Source organism: Seriola dumerili, unplaced genomic scaffold, assembly GCF_002260705.1.
Source record: "Seriola dumerili isolate Sdu_G_001 unplaced genomic scaffold, Sdu_1.0 BDQW01000200.1, whole genome shotgun sequence".
NCBI classification, from domain to species: Eukaryota; Metazoa; Chordata; class Actinopteri; order Carangiformes; family Carangidae; genus Seriola; species Seriola dumerili.
The window spans coordinates 1,075,205-1,091,707 of record NW_019174455.1 but is presented as its reverse complement, the minus strand read 5'-3'; the positions used below and the strand labels follow the sequence as shown (position 1 = coordinate 1,091,707).

The 16,503-nt window shown below is 43.1% G+C and overlaps 1 protein-coding gene across 1 annotated transcript; it reads right to left on the bottom strand.

Annotated features, from left to right (window-relative positions):
* Nucleotides 1-4,875: 4,875 nt before the first annotated feature.
* cunh21orf62 (chromosome unknown C21orf62 homolog) lies at nt 4,876-11,981 on the bottom strand. Its single transcript, XM_022753882.1, has 3 exons — nt 11,907-11,981; nt 11,691-11,827; nt 4,876-7,281 (listed from the first exon to the last, which is right to left on the bottom strand). The coding sequence occupies exon 3, from the start codon at nt 7,223-7,225 to the stop codon at nt 6,443-6,445; it is 783 nt and encodes a 260-aa protein (XP_022609603.1). The 5' UTR covers nt 7,226-7,281; nt 11,691-11,827; nt 11,907-11,981; the 3' UTR covers nt 4,876-6,442.
* Between the last annotated feature and the right edge of the window lie 4,522 nt (nt 11,982-16,503).

Sequence of the window (16,503 nt, the reverse complement as noted above, 5' to 3'; positions counted from 1 at the left end):
TCGGGGTATCAGGCCTTTTTGGGGGCTCTGGCCGGTGTCCTATAAAGAGTTCCACCTGGGGACTCTATAGTTCTGCATGAGGACTTCAACAGTCATGTGGGCAACGATGGAGAATCATGGATTGGCGTCATTGGGAGGAACAGCCTCCCTGATCTGAACCTGAGTGGTGCTTTGTTATTGAGCTTCTGTGCTAGTCATAGTTTGGTACCTCATGAATGTACTTACCAGAGCACCTTGGGCCAAAGATTGATGATCGACTTTATGGTCATATTGTCAGATCTGTATCAACATATGTCTTGGACACTTGGCTGAAGAGAGTGGCAAAGCTGTCAACTGATCACCACCTGGTGGTGAATTGGATCAGATGGTGAGGGAAGGCTGCTGGACAGACCAGGCAAACCCAAACATGTAGTGAGGGTGAACTGGGCCATGTTCAAAGCCTCCATTGCAGAGGCAGGTAGGTAGGGGCTGTGTTCTGAAGATCGTCGGTCTGTCGAGGCGACCAGCAGTGAAGGAAGCCTTCAAGCTGAGGAAGGAAGCCTTTTGGGCTTGATTGACCCAGGGGTCTCTGAAACAACAGGCAGTGTGGGTGGAGCTCCAGGAGGCTATAGGATGACTTTAATGGAAGTTCTCAAGGAAGTTCTGGCAAACCATTCAGCAGCTCAGGAAGGGGAAACAGGGTACATGATGCTGTTAATATAAGTCAGTGATAGAAAGTGAAGTTCATTTCCTCAGGTTCTGTACTGTAGTACAGATCTGAGGTGTTTTAGTTTATTCTTTTATCCTCTACATTTCAGAGAGAGTGTTGTACTTTTACGTAAGAACCTGTTTAACTGCAAATATGATGGTCACACTAAGAATATCCAACAGTACAATAAGTAGTTAACATGAGCTCCACTACCACCTGCTTCTACATTACAATGCTACTAGCTTAAATTCATCAGTAATAAAATTCCACAATTATGAGATTATAATAAAAAGTCATTCTGACAGGACTGTGATGCCCAGTGTGGTGCTTTCATTACGTTTTGATAGTTATACTTTAGAATGTGGATGTGAGACTGTAGACAGAGAGGCACAGAGCTGCTGCTTTAACCTCAGTTAAAGATCTGACTTCTTCTTCACCTCAGTCATTAATGATAGACTCATGTCTTACCTGCTCTAACACAAGGTCTCTCTCTGTTTACACTATTCTGAAGACAGTCATTCACTTCCTGTCAGTGGGCAGTTACCAAACCTCACTGACTGCTCTGACTGCTCAGTGGTAGACAGGCCACTAGAGGGCAGTCTTGAGACAGCTTTCTGTGACATTATATAAGCTGTAACATGACTCAGTGCCAATGAGAAATTAAGTCCCTGGAACATGTCTGCAGTGGTCCTGAGATACCAACACAGATACAGATCTGTGATAGTAAGTTTTACTGATTCAATTCACTGTGAGTAGTTAAAAATCTATCATTCTAAAAATCAATGTCATCAAAACTGTTGCTCATGTTAATGTGTTTGACACTTTGTATATCAGAAAACATTTTTGAAACATAACTCATAATACATGACACTGTTGTGTCATGTATTATGTATTATTGAAACATAACTCATAATACATGACACAACAGTGTCATGTATTATGAGTTATGTTTCAAAAATGTTTTGGATGCAGCCTCACATTACAGACATTGAGTGGAAGCAAATGCACTGATGCTCTTCACACAAACTGATTTGAACACGCTGAGTTTTATCAATCTTATCTTCCTGAGTGCACTGGAGGTGTCTGACACACACACAGGTGAGTACGGATGAAGCTGTGATATCTGATATTGTCACCACGTGTCCAGGCTGAGCTGCTGATTCCTTTACTGTTGTTATTTAACATCAGGTCCAGCTGGTCGTCCTGTGGTGGGACACATTACAGTGTGCCATCTCACACAGTGGGGTTTCCTATTTAAAAACTTGGATTAATGTGGCTGTGGACAGAAGTTCACTGATGAAACACCATCCCTCAGTAGACAGAGGTCAGTCCTGCTCACTACAGTGCTCTGCTCAGTGACAGCTCTTCTCATCAGTCTAACAGTGTGGAAGTTAACTGATACATCTCCTCAGAGATGCACTTGAGTGCAGTGCCTAGCTACTAGAGTATTTCCATTTTATTCTACTTTATACTTTTACACCACCTCATTTATCTGACAGCTGTCGCTACTGGTTAATTTTATACATTAGAAACATAAGCTCGTTGGGAACCACTGAATTAAACTACTAAACTGTTTAGCTCCACTTTATGACAGTATATTAGGCTCAATGAAGGTCAAAAAAATGATGGAGCTGGGGGCAGGGGGAAATATTCTGAGAAACTAGAATCACCTCCTTGTGGTTATCTGCCTCCTCCACTCAGACTAGTTTCAGATTACATTCCTTTTTATCCAGAGTCACAGAATATATGAACCATGTGTGTGAAATGTTGTCATAATTGCTGTGAAGTCTTGAGTTATGGCTAAAAAGTGTTTTGTGAGGTCACACTGACCTTGACCTTTGACCTTTGACCACCAAAATCTAATCAATTCATCCTTGAGTCCAGGAGAATGTTTGTTCCAAATTTGAAGATTTTACTTCACAGCAGTCATCAAAAAAGAAAAACATGCATTCAGAGCCACTCCGATGAGCAAAGTCATTTTCAGATATATGGTGCTGAAGGAGATGAGCTGCTGAGACAGTTTGTTGTAGATGCACCTGCTCACAGAAAATACTGTAGTCATCAAATTCTGTAGGAGCCAAGTGGTTTTCTCTACTGGCTGATGAGATGGCTGTTGTCAGTAGCGTTGCCCTTGTAGTTGGGTATGTGGACTATTCTGGCAGCTCCTCATTTTTTCCTACAGCTGACACTGCAGACGAGACCTTAACCCAGTTTTTGCTGAACAGCTCAGTCAGAGAGAGATCTCGTAACAACAGATTCTGACCTTGTCGCAAGATTTCAAGAAAGGCTCCCTAGATTTGAGCACCATCTTCAACATCAGATGGTAATATTCAGCCTACAGGCAGATCAGGGAGAACCTTACATTTACCTGGAGACTCTCACCTCATGTAAAAAATATTTAATCAAAACACAACCACAAAACCACTTTTTAAATCTTTTTATTCTCTCACTGTACAGAGGGAGAAGGTCTGTGGACCAAAGACTAATCCACGTCGTCATGAGAGACAAATCAGCTCCAGGAATTTGCTTAAATAAGCCAAAGTATATACAAATCAAACACAAGCTCTGTCTGAACACACACTGTTCTTTAACCTTGAGTCGCTGCGCTTGTCAAAGGTTGTAAAAATGCAGATCTGCAATGTAAGACACACACCTGTGGGTTACACACAATCTTAACAATCTGAATAATTACACTCCCTGATGAAAGTACATAAGGTGCTGAGATGCAGAGAAGAGAAGAGAAGAGAAGAGAAGAGAAGAGAAGAGAAGAGAAGAGAAGAGAAGAGAAGAGAAAGAGAGGAGATTTAACAGAGTCTTTGACAGGATATGAACTGGAACCAGAAAGAGGAAGACAACATGAAAGCAGAAGAAGCTGTGACTTCTTTTTCACTTCCTTCAAACTGTCCAAATCTTGTCTTGGTTAAAGAGACTGAAAAACAACCAGAAGAAGAAATCTCTCTCTCTCTCTCTCTTCCCCTCTCTCTCTCTCTCTCCCTCTCTCTCTCTCTCTCTCTCTCTCTCTCTCTGTCTCCCTCCTCCATGAATGTTGCCAACTTGGCCTGAGGCTGGTTAATAACTGCAGAACTTGTCCCGCTCCAGAGACTCAGAGTCCTTGTTTTGATCCAAACACACTGAGGTCTGTTGGATCTGGGCTCTGGGACTCTTGTTCACTGGGCGTCCATTTTAACCTGTTTCAAAACAACTTGTTTTATTAGGCCATCTGCACTCAATAAGAGCAGCTGGAAAAACGCAGCCTTCATAACAGGGAGCCCACTGCGCCTCCTCATTGCCGATATACTGTCTTCTGTCTGTTTGTCCTTTCACTATAATTTACTTTATTAAACAATTTCAACCTCTGTCCCAGACAACAACAGTGTGGTCCAGCTCTGACCCCCCTTGGATTCTCTGGACTGGGTCCAGTCATTGTTTGCTGCAGTCAGCTGCCACAGGACATCTTGTTTTCCCATGATGCTCCTTTGACACTGAAGCATGTGGTGTTAGAATAATCTGAAAAATTAGTTTCCAAATGGGAAAATTTGTCCTTGTCCTCTTCCCCACAGAACCACTAAGACTGTACTGAGCCTATACAGAGCATGAGCAGGTACACACTGAGCACATGTTTCAACAGAGCCACAGATGCATAAACATAGTTCAGAAATCTTAAACATAAGATTTCTGGGGGGGGGGGGGATTTGTGATAATATGATTTAACACACATTTATATAAAGATATGCAGCATTTAATCATCATGGCAACTGAGAAATTAAAGGTATAAAATCTAAGTTTTGACCCCGGGCCCCTCTGAGTCCTCAAGAACACAGGAGCCACATCAGGCCCTGCGTCATCTCAGTGCTGAATTGTGTTGCAGTGCTGATTCTTATCAAAGAAATGTGGATTTAATCAGATTACCACTTTATCTCGGTGGTCATCCAGCCTCATGAAAATCACCGCAATCTCTCTGTGTTGTTGTAGCAGTCACATATTCTCCTCTTCACTAAGAACAGACAGGTCTCGTCCTTTTCTTTAAGTAATAAGAAAACAACCAGTTCACATTAGTAAAGTCGACACTACAGGGCCCCAAATATTGAAGTGTGTTCTGGTTTGACCAGAATCTGTGACTGACTGACAGAACTACTACAGTTCACTACTGACTGTTTAATTGTCATGCTCTTTCCAAAGATGGGTGACAAAGTCAAAAACTACACAAAGTGTCTCAGAAAGACGTTCATCACACAACAACTTCAGTTGGAGCATGGAGTCTGTGATCAAGGTATGTCAGATGCTCTGGAGTCCAGGTCTGCTCACTGTTTTGGTGTCACACTGCTGGAACCCACCTTTTTTTGGAATTAGATGTGGTTTTGGGCCGGGGATCTGACTGTTGGTTAATGCTGTGACTACCTTTGTCCCCTGTCTCTATGGTGGATCAGCAGACTCTATGGTGGATCAGCAGACTCTATGGTGGACCAGCAGACTCTATGGTAGACCAGCAGACTCTATGGTGGACCAGCAGACTCTATGGTGGACCAGCAGATATGTGAGGTAAGTGGTCTGGGGTAATGGGTGAGCCCTTAAAGACTCTGGCTACATGTTGTCGTAACCTAGCTATGACAAGGGATGTTGCTGCTGCTCTCCTCTGAGCTGAACCCTGTCCTGATGTTAAGATGGGGTTAGGATTCTAGTGTCCACATGGATACTCCAAGTCACAGCCTCCTCACTAACGCCCCTGCTGATGTACCGATATGACATACAGTATCTGAACGACAGGAAATGTTTTCAGGCCAGATGTGGACACACAGTGATGTTACCATGGTAACCATCTACCCCTCCAACATCAGAGCTCTGAACCATGTCAACATGTCGTCTTATATTTTAACACTGACATGTTTTACCAACATTTACAACTGTGTAAAACTCCTGATCACCCTACCTCGACCTGTTACCTGTCCTGGTCACTCATCAGTCAGCTGAGCTAACAAAGCTAAACTGTGCTGATCAGCTGACCCTGACACTGAAGCGTCACAGAAGCAGAATGTGATAGAACCCAAGTGTTCTGGGTTCTACACAGATCAGAGGATCTGTGTTCTGCTGCTGGACCCTCACCAGAGTAGACTGATGAGACAGATATATATGACAGAATGTGGATCCAGGTCTCAGTCTTGGAACTGGAGCCACAATATCAAATCCCCAGTCGCACCACGATCTCGAGACAGGAATATACACAGACTCTGACCAGATCACGTCTGTGTGCAATTCAAATGAATGACCTGTTTGTTTGAAGTGATCTATGACCTATGACCTATGAACTGTGAAGCTTCTTTATAGCGGGGGTGTTAATAAACTGAATTATTTGTAGTAGGTGATCAGAGTGTCTACGAGCCTGTAACACACTGACCTGTATATAGACATTAAGGCTATGAGATAATATTAATGGATGTAAACAGTTAAGCCTGTGTACACACCACAGACTGCAGCTGGTCTGAGCAGGACCCAGTCTTGGGTCGGTGTGGGTTATGGCTGTAGAGATATGTCAGCAGGGATGAAAACAGCAGTCCAAATGAAATCAGCGTCTCTTTGAAGAAAAAGCATCTGGAGACAGTTCAGACTAACATTCACACAAACTGTGATCTACTCCACAGAGAATGTGTCAGATGAGACGTGTCAGGGTAAAAACCTTCAGCTGTGTTGTATATGATCCCTGTGCACCAGCTGTCTCTCCTGCTACAGACCTGACTATGCTCCAGTGAGAACTTGTTGTCAGTAGACAAATGTGACGAGCAGTTTTTGCAGAGGCTCTGCAGCCTGATCTCCAGGGTGCACAGGGTCCACAGGGTCCACAGGGTCTACAGGGTCCACAGGGTCCCCAAGAGTGAGGGGACTGGCCAGGAGGGGGAAATGCTGGGAGAGGGTGGGAGCAGGTGGTCCCACAACACTGTACGCCTTCAGGGCAGAGCGTCCATTGAGCACGGCCACATCCAGGATGGTCAGGTGGAAGGAGGAGGAGAGGTCAAAGGACAGGGCCTCAAGCTCCACTGCAGCCCCCCCTGCAGGGAGGAGTGTGATTTCCTGGTTGCGATACGGAGCTTCTGCTGCTGCACTGTGGATCCTGAGGGTCTGCAGACCCAGCAGAGCAAGGTACTGACTGTGCATTGGTTTTATTCCACAGAAAGACAAGTGTAAATGGCCAACCATGCTTCTGTTCAGCAGCTCCTCCAGGACCCAGAGTTCCTTCACCCAGACAGTAAGCTGTCCAGGATCTCTGAGCCCAGCGAGGGGCAGAGCCGAGCGCAGGACAGTGTGACACCTGCACAGAGAGTTGGCCAGGGCTTCATCACAGTCCAGCACAGGTGCAGAGCAGCTGCAGTTCCTCAAGCTGTAGCCTGGGGCGCCACTGTCGAACAACAATGTGGTATTGAAAGACCGAGACGTGTCAGGTGTGGGGGCAGAGTCTGTCGTCCCGGTGATGGGGGTCAGGAGAAACAGCAACCACAAGGAGCGTAGCAACAAGGCAGAGGAAGCTGTGTCTGGAGACATCTCCATGGAGATCAAACAGACTACATCTTCACCAGGTGGAGAGAGGAGACAGGTGGATGAAGCTGTGAACACACAGGTGAGGTGAAGTTACCATGGGTACAGACAGGTGTATGAAGTGATAAGTCACAAGAGAAGAGAACAGACTTTGATTCCAACCCTGAGCAGCAACAGATTCTCTCAGCGCTCTGAGTCCAGAACCTTCTCTCCGTGTCCTACAGTAACCTCTGCAGTTACAACAGCCAGCTGAATTTAGCTTTTATTTCCAGTCTACACACACACATATACACACACACACACACACACATACACACATACACGCTGGCGTACAGCTGCTGTGGCCACATTAAATGAAACACTGGTCTCTTTATTTCCTCATCCAGAGGAGACGTGGCTCAGTGAACCACATCTACAAAAGGGGGGGGGGGGGGGGGGGGTTACACATTTGGTACCAAACACACAGTGTGAGTGATTGCTGCAGTCAGACTGTCTCTATCCAGGTGGCAGGTGATGTAATTCAGTCAGATGATCCACCACAGACATACAGTGGATCTGATCTGATCTCCTGATCAGCAGGACCCCCCCCCCCCCCCCCCCCTCCCCCTCTCAGCCTGTTTACCAGTCACATGTTATTTATAGAAATGTTCCTGACTTCACTCCAGATGTGCATGTGAGATCTTTTCCCAGACTGTGATGGAAACAGCAGATGACTCAGTGGAAAACCAACCAGTGGAGGATCGAAGTAAACCAGATCCACAATTTCAACCCAACACAGTGAATACACACAGCTGCTGCAGCATTAATTACACAACAGCATCATCTGAAAACTCACAATACATTCATTCAAGACATTTGTACATTAGTACAATATACTATACACCCTCCAGTACATTGAGGGGTGTCACTGCTCCACCCTGACTTGGTCTGGACCAGTAGACTAAGTTGGGTCCAGTGTTGTTCAGGAGGTTTTAGAGTCTCTCCACAACAGACCAGGGGATTAAAACCAGTAACATTTATTCAGATGGTTTCTCTGATGACTGAAGATCCTTCATGTGGTTAAAATATATATTTAAAGATCCTCTGATGAAAATCCAGTGTTTAACCTTGTTAACATCCATATGAGGTTTTTATATAATACAAGACATATGATGAGAGAAAAGTTCATCAACACCATGACTGAGTGTTTCCACCTTGAACTGGAGTGAACCAATGACAGTCTCATAAAAACAGATTCAGACAGCCAGGGTTTCATACGTGACAAACCTAAGGAACCAATCCTGTCAACTTGTGGGGACGGGGGGCGGGGCTAAATAAACCTGAAACCTTGTCAGTACAGAGAGAGAGTTAGCATTAGCACAGCTGCTAACACTGTGTCAGCCACTGCCAGTTTCAAGCTAACAAACAACATAAACAAATAAAAGATGCTAACTATGCTAACCATTCTGATACGTCTGCTAGTCTCTGGTTCTGGTCTCAACAGACTCCTCATCTGAGTCTGGGTCTGACTGAGGCTCAAACATGTGGCTGAGTCTCTCTGATGTTTCCTCCTCTAACCATCTTGATACTCTCTGCTCTTTCACCTGTCCACCTGGAGCAAGCAGGTGGTGGGCGGGGCTAAAGGCCTGATCCAGGTTTCTCAATCAGGAAGTAAGAGATGAGCTTCAGACCCAGTTTTTATACATGAAAACCATGTTAAACTAAATATGAATCATAGCAGAGGATTTTTATAGAGTTTAACACGTCTGAGAGAAACTTTAAAAACCACCGAGAGTGTATATTAAAAATGTAAAAAAAAAAAAAAAAAGATATATATATATATATAAAACTGGATAAAAGTCAGTGTTGGGCGTCTGTCAGACAAACACACTGACACATGATCATAGAGGATATGATGTCATTGAAAGAAACAAAGTATTACCATGATTGAAATCACAGATTTCTCTGGTTTGAGAATTGATGGAAACATTTGTGATAATGTAAGAACACAACTCAACAACATGTAGAACATAGGTCTAGCTGTTTTTAGACATTTTAATGAGGAAAAGTCAGATTATAACTTGTGGGGGGGGTGCTGTTACTGGCTTTAGCTACATGTGTGATTGACTATCTCTACGTGTTGGAGGAGGGTATGCTAATGCTAATGTCAGTGAAAATCTTCAGTATTGAAGGTGGAACATTTTGATACACATGTTATATCACCAGGCTCCATGGAGTCATTTTAACACTGTTGAAGCTTCTTCAGGGTTAAACTGATTTAGAATTAAAGTCTCATTTCTGGGATCATGACTAAGCTGCTATAAATACATGTGACTTCACTGTGGTTGGTTTACAGTAGCAGCTGCCCTCCACACACAGCCTGTCTCTCCATCCTCTGTCTTACCTCACTGCTAATGTTAGTCACTGTCAGTCCAGCTGTTTCAGCATCTGGCTCTCCCACACATTAGTCACTCTCTCTTTCTTTCCATCTGTCTGTCCACTCCCTTTTCATTTCCCTTCCTTTCCTCTTCTTCTCCCCTGTCCTCCATCTCTGTAATCCCTGCAACAGGCTCCAGCTGCAGGACCGGATGCTGAACGAAGATGAAAATTCACCACTGAAAACACATTCTCTGATACTCAGATGACAGTGTGGGGTTGATATCATTGATTCTGTGTGTAGATATTTGAATTATATTTACTTAAAGCATTTTTCTACAGTAAACACAATGGAAATGTACCACAGAATAAAAATGGTTTTTAGTGTTTTGTTTGTGAGTGTTGTGTGTGAGGTGTCTGCTGCTCCGCACAGCTCCAGCTCATTAAAGGAGAGGCTCGACACATTCCTCTGACATCATGCTCCACTAAAGGCACCCACCCTAAACTTCCCTTCCTCTCTCCACCTCCCTCAATTACAGCCCCTCTCGTCCCTCCCTCTCTCTCAGCAGCTGCAACTCCACACACAACTGCACAGACTAAACTCCAGAAACTTCTGAGATACAGAACCTACTGCAGATCCCTTTCTTAAATCTGCAATAATACATTTAATGCATTTTTTGGCCAATTAGGGGAAAACAAACAAGTTATGAACTCAATATTAACATAGTATTATCATCTTTTAAGTTGATCTGGCAAAGAGTTGCTTGTCTACACATCCAGAAGATATTATCATTAATTCAGTTGTAATTCTGTAACATATAATGAATCTCAGTCCAGTGCGCCATCTCTTTTAGCTCTGTGTTTGGTCTCCACCAGCTCCTGAGGGAAATATCTGAATCTTACGATGTTATTGTAAAAACTGTTGATTATTGCAACTTTAAAAATTTAGTGTTTGTTTTAAACCTGCGTCACAGAAACATCCCTGCAGACACACAGCTGTGTCAATGTCAGATCAACGTCTAACACCAACATTGATCTGACGTAAAACGCTGACAACAGCTAACGACAATGACAACCATGTTGTGGTTGTAAAGTAACTCACAGATGTCTGATGTCAACATCATTATGACAAATAAAATCCAACATCTACTGAACGTCACGTCTGTCCTATCTTAGCATCGTTAGCATCTTTCTGACATTTCATTGACGACTGGTGTCTGCAGGGATGATTTAACTTTTAAAGGGCACTCTAGCTTTAGCTAATGCTACTCCAACAGGAGGAAATATTGCCTTTGTTACTATTTAATTAATACACATCTAGTGCTCTGGTGGGTATCAGTGAGTTTTGGTAGCACCAGGACAGTGATAGAGGAATGTGATACACCGCCACCACCACCAACTTGTTTAACTTCAGGAAACATCATATCACAACAAACATAATTTCATTGTCTTGGTTACAGTAATAACCACCTGTTAGGTTAGAGGAGCTTCATCATCATGGTTACTACAATAAACCCTGTTAGGTAAGGGGAGCTTTATCGTCATGGTTACACCTCTATCTGTATTGGCGTCACTCACAGGTCAGTGAGTTATATTGTCATTCACTATGAGCCTTTTATATTCTGAACGTGTTATAGAACTTGTTTTATTGAGCCACAGATGATTTGTATCCAGGTGGACAGAGTAGCAATCATAAGAACATCACAGTGCTGTTAAATAACCAGAGGGTTGTGCACACTGGTGCTGAAGAGCTAATGTGCCTTGTGAAACATGTTTTTACTTTGGGTGAACTGACCGTTAAAGTAAAATAAAAACATCAGTAAAATGAGTGGATGGTGATGTTCCAGGCAATGGATTAACAGTTCATTTTCCCATCAGGCAGTTGGAACAGAATGAGGTTTTCAGATGACATCACGTCTCAGCCGTCTGAAGGTTTTTCTGTCATTTCAGCAATCCCACGTTTCTCATTATGAACTAAATCTATAGCTGCTTTGAAACATCACAACATGAAGTCTTTATTTACATGAGGAGAGTGTGAGAAACCAGCAGCATGTGTCCTGTACATGTAGCAGAAAACATGCCTGTCGGACAGCACATGTACATGAGAGTGCAGTGTACTTACGAGGACGGCTCAATGCTGCTCACGGTGGCATGCTGCTGCCATCTGGGTCCAGGCAGGTCGCTCCAGGTTTCTTGAGTGATGAGAGCAGCAGCAGCGTCCACATCTGTCTGCAGGTCGTCTGGAAAACCTCTGTTGGTCTGGAAGCAGAGAGATGGTCAGGATGGAAAGAGAGAGGGAGGGACAGAGGGGGGAGGGAGAGAAACAGAGAGCTCTTACTTCCTGGACTCTGGGTAGACAAACTTCTCTTCAGAAGTGACAGCATGGCAGAGTCAGACGCTATGTCCATTTTCCTCTCATCTTTTTTCCCATTCCCTGTCTCCTCAGCCACACTCTCCTCCTACTTTGGGACCCTCCTCTCATCTTAAAGCCAGTAAACCCCCCCCCCGCACACTCAGTCTTGCTGTGTATACCTCCATCTTGTGGCTTGAAGTATTACTACACCACTAATCATTCTGCCAACACAAGCTGAACTGGAGCTGTAGCAGGTCTGTGTGCTTGCTGGGAGCTGTGTGTGAAGTGATGATGTTTGGACACACATCACACAGGGACTCTGTGAGCCAGATCTTAGTTTCCCAGGGTCTTTGATTCACAGCCATTCATGCTCAGTAACCATCTAGATTACTGTAACTCACTATTTACCCCAGAAATCCATCAACAGCCTCCAACACAGACCACAAAGATTGTCCTGTAGTGCTTTGAGTTCTCAGGGCCACCATACGTTTCCCTCTATGCACCATTTAGTGTACAGTAGAGGTGAACTGATGAAGACAGCCGGCCTAACATGACCTCAGCTGACCTCACGGTCCTGACATGGGCATAACATGAACAAGAAAAGAACATATCCAATAAGGTTTACAGCTTTGAATGTGTGTGTGTGTGTGTGCGTGTGCGTGTGTGTGTGTGTGAGTTCCCTTCTTATCAGAGCAGGATGCTACTGTCTGTTTCAGACAGGGTTTGGGGGTTAAGGTAAGAGTCTGAGCTTAACCACTGGTTCATATCTGCACAGAAACAGCTGTTGTTGGTAGAAACACAGATCCCCAAAGAGAGGGAGAGCACAGCAGATGGAAACGCTGGCTCTTGTTTTTCTGAGGCAGTGAGATCACTTCCTGTTGAGTTCCCACATTGGCAAGGATAGACAAGGTGGCAGCCAGGGTTGGAGCTGCTACACCAGAGCGCCCAGTATTTCCAGAACTACGATGCTGGGTGGAGGCACAGGGTGCAGCTGGTGCATCATACTCAGACATTCACATAATGTAAGTCAGACTGTTACTGGTTCTGTAGAGAACAGAGTGAGGCAAGTTTATTTATTTAGCACATTTCATACACATATGAAATTCAAAGTGTTTTACACAATAAAAAAAGCAGAGCATAGAATAATAAATAATAATAAAAAGATTAATAAGTATATATTCATCAAAAAGAATAAAAACAATAACATTCAACACAGTGGGTTTAATAATATAAGACTGCAGCAGCAGTTAAATCAGAGGTGAACATGCAAGACTCTAACCTGTTTTTAGTCAGAGTCAGCCTAAGCTAAGCTCTGACAGACAATAGTGTTTCTTTACATAAATGTATATTTTAACTGGACTACGAGGATATTCATTAAATCTAATTAAACCACTAAGAACACAACAACTAGTCACCACAGAGATCTTAGCTTTAACAAGTATACACAGTCTGTTGACTGGACGATAATCAACACTTAGCATAATGCTAACAACACATGAAAAGCATGAGGCTAACATCTTAAACATAACACATAAAACCACAGTAACCTGTGGTTATTACACCTGGGTCTGTGCATGGATGAAGCAATGAACAATGAAGCATATTGTGTCAGCGGGATGGTGGGTTAGCTTTAGTTATAGCCTATCTGTTTCACATTGTTTCCAGTCTATGCAAAGCTAAGCTAACTGGCTGCTGGCAGTGACTTCATATGAAACTGGTATCAATCTAATGGTCAGCTCTCTGTACAACCTGGTACCTAGCTCTCAGTCCGGACCACTCTGCTGAAGAATGATGACGTTGCAATGATGTTCGTAATGCTTATTCCCATTCAGGCAGCAAACACAATTCCCGGCCAATCAACACTTTTATGCCGTTATCCTGAGCTTATCTAGACACTTTTGCTGACTACCTGTAGGTTCTCCAGCTGCACAGTATACGGTGCAGTCTGACTCAACGACATACACATGGGAGAGCTCTACTTCCCAAAACACCTCAATCACTATGTCACACACAGGTTACCCACAAGGCCCCCGCCCTGAAAGGGGAGGGTTTGGCCGGTAATCTATTTATATTGTAACCATGACAACTAGGATTATAATGTTGAGGAAGCACTTATTTTAACCCAAAGAATGATCTTTTCCTAAAGCTAACCAAGTAGTTTTAGTGCCTAAGCCTAACCAAGCCATGACCATTATTATAGTAACCATGGTGACAAAGGTAGGTACACCGTTCTCGTACAATCGCATGTTTATTATGGTAATCATGACAACCAAGGTCTGGTAAGCATGCTGCCATAGGAGCACTATTTCAGGACACACTCCTTTGGGTCTTATCAGAGGGTTGAAAAAAAATGACCTGTGTGGTTTTTCAGGTTGGAGGAGTGGTTGTGTTTCTGACTCTAAAACTTGGACAAAATGTCCAATCTGAGTTCTTGCCGATAATTAAATGTGTGCCACAGGGCTTTGTTTATATTTACATTAATAACATACCTCATCCTTAACTTTCTGTCATGTCCATCTATATGCAGATGACACTATTTTATATTGTTTTGTAGATTCAGTTCAATCAGCTGTTATAACTCTGCAAACTTCCTTTAATACTCTGCATGCTGTACTGTCTACTGTACATAGACTGATTCAGAATGGAGGAAGTTCTACAATGTAAATATGCAGCATGATGAAAGGCTTAAAGTTAAATGTCATAGGGACAAGTATGTGAACTGCTTTCCTGTACAGAGATAGATTCATCTGTAGAAAGAGCATCACTGAAGATGTTTTCCTGTCAGTGTTACATTATTTTGATGTGATTTATGCAGCTCTTTCTGTCCTCATACCTCTGGACTCAGTGTGTCATTCTGAACTCTGTTTAATTACTGGTGATGTTTATGGTTCTCATCATTGCAGCCTGTACAAGAAGGCTGGTTGGTCCATGACACATGGGCACCTGGTACCTCATCTACAAAGCCCTTACTGGGAAATTACCATCTTAGATTACACTGAGTTCACACAGGCTTGTTTCTGAGAATTCATGTTGTAGTCCCTCTACTTCTCAGAACTGGCAAGAGAGGAAACCACACACACGCGCATAGACATTGTATTGAGGCAAATACAATAAATAGATCATTAGCTGTACTGTCACTGTGCTCAGCTGCTGTGTTGTGACAGTTGTGACGTTATTGTGTTACTGTGAAATCAACTACAGCAGAAACAAGTAATAAACTAAGACTAACATAGACTTATGAAAAACACCATGACCATCACTGCCTTGGGCTACTGAGGTACTTAGTACTGTACTTGAATATTTCCATGTTCTCCAGCTGTGTATGTCTACTGCTGGGTGGGAGTCTGTCCCCTCTGTTTCAGAGTTATTAATTTATCTGACAGCTTTTGACAGGTCAGTGTACATTCGATCTTGGACTGGAGGATTAAGACTGGCTCAATTACAAGAAAATCAAATGAAACTTCAGACACAACATCTGTTGATATAAAAGCCTGATGTTAGCAGGGGTTTTGACCAGTGGAAAAGGTGCTTCGGTGTACCAGAGTCAGGCAGTGGATCTGGTCCCTGTTAGGCTCTGGATGGTTCTCCTGGTTCCTGCTGCTGGTGGACATTGACTAAATGTTTTTATTCTGATTTAGTCTCCAGCTAATTTCTTATTTCTGAACAGTCATGACATGAACGTGAATTGGGAGAACATGCAGAAAACAGTCATCACAGTCCAGCTCTCGGTTTGATAAGATATCAGCTTCATGTAGCCTGAGGATAATGAAGCCTGTTGTTTTACCTCCACTTGATACTAGTACATCGATTAGTGTGTCCACTCCTATGGCCTGAAAGTTGTTCAACACTCAATGGGCTTTTCAATAACTCAAAATGCTGGATATATTTAGAGGTTGGCAATGGTACATATAGAGTGGGCTGGTTTGGTTGTTAAATGATCTGAGTCATACATGAAACAAAGAGGACACACAGGGAAGCTCCACCTCACTTCCTCTATTCATTGCCTGGTGCTTTGCATCAAATATCTCCCAGCATCAGTGTCTGACAACTGAAAATAAGGAAAGATTAACCTGCACTGGACCCTGTGGAGGAGATTCAGTTTGACACAGCAGCACAAGGGAATGTACTGAACATTAAAGACAGTGTCCATAAGTACATCAGAAAAAAATGAGTAAAGATAAAATAGATAAAATTATTTGGATAAAACATGAATGATAGATACACTGAAATAGAGTTCAGCTGCAATGCTATAATGATGAAGCTTGTTGTTTGTGGGAAGATTGGTGAAGTTCTGGTGGTCAGAATACATCAAAGTATAAAATACGTTATGACTACACCTGAATATTGTCAGGTAGATGTCTTCGGGCTGGGACTGTCATCAAACATGTGAAGTTTGGGGCATATGGACAACATGTTTTTGAGTTATAACAACTTCCTGTTTCACGGTGTAACAAAATCGAAATCGAATCATGGACATTACACTGTTCAACGAAAACTCAAAAGCTTCACAATTTAGCATTGTGAAGGTATCTAGATTGGACTGACTACATGTCAATGTAAAGGTGGATTATTGATGGATTTA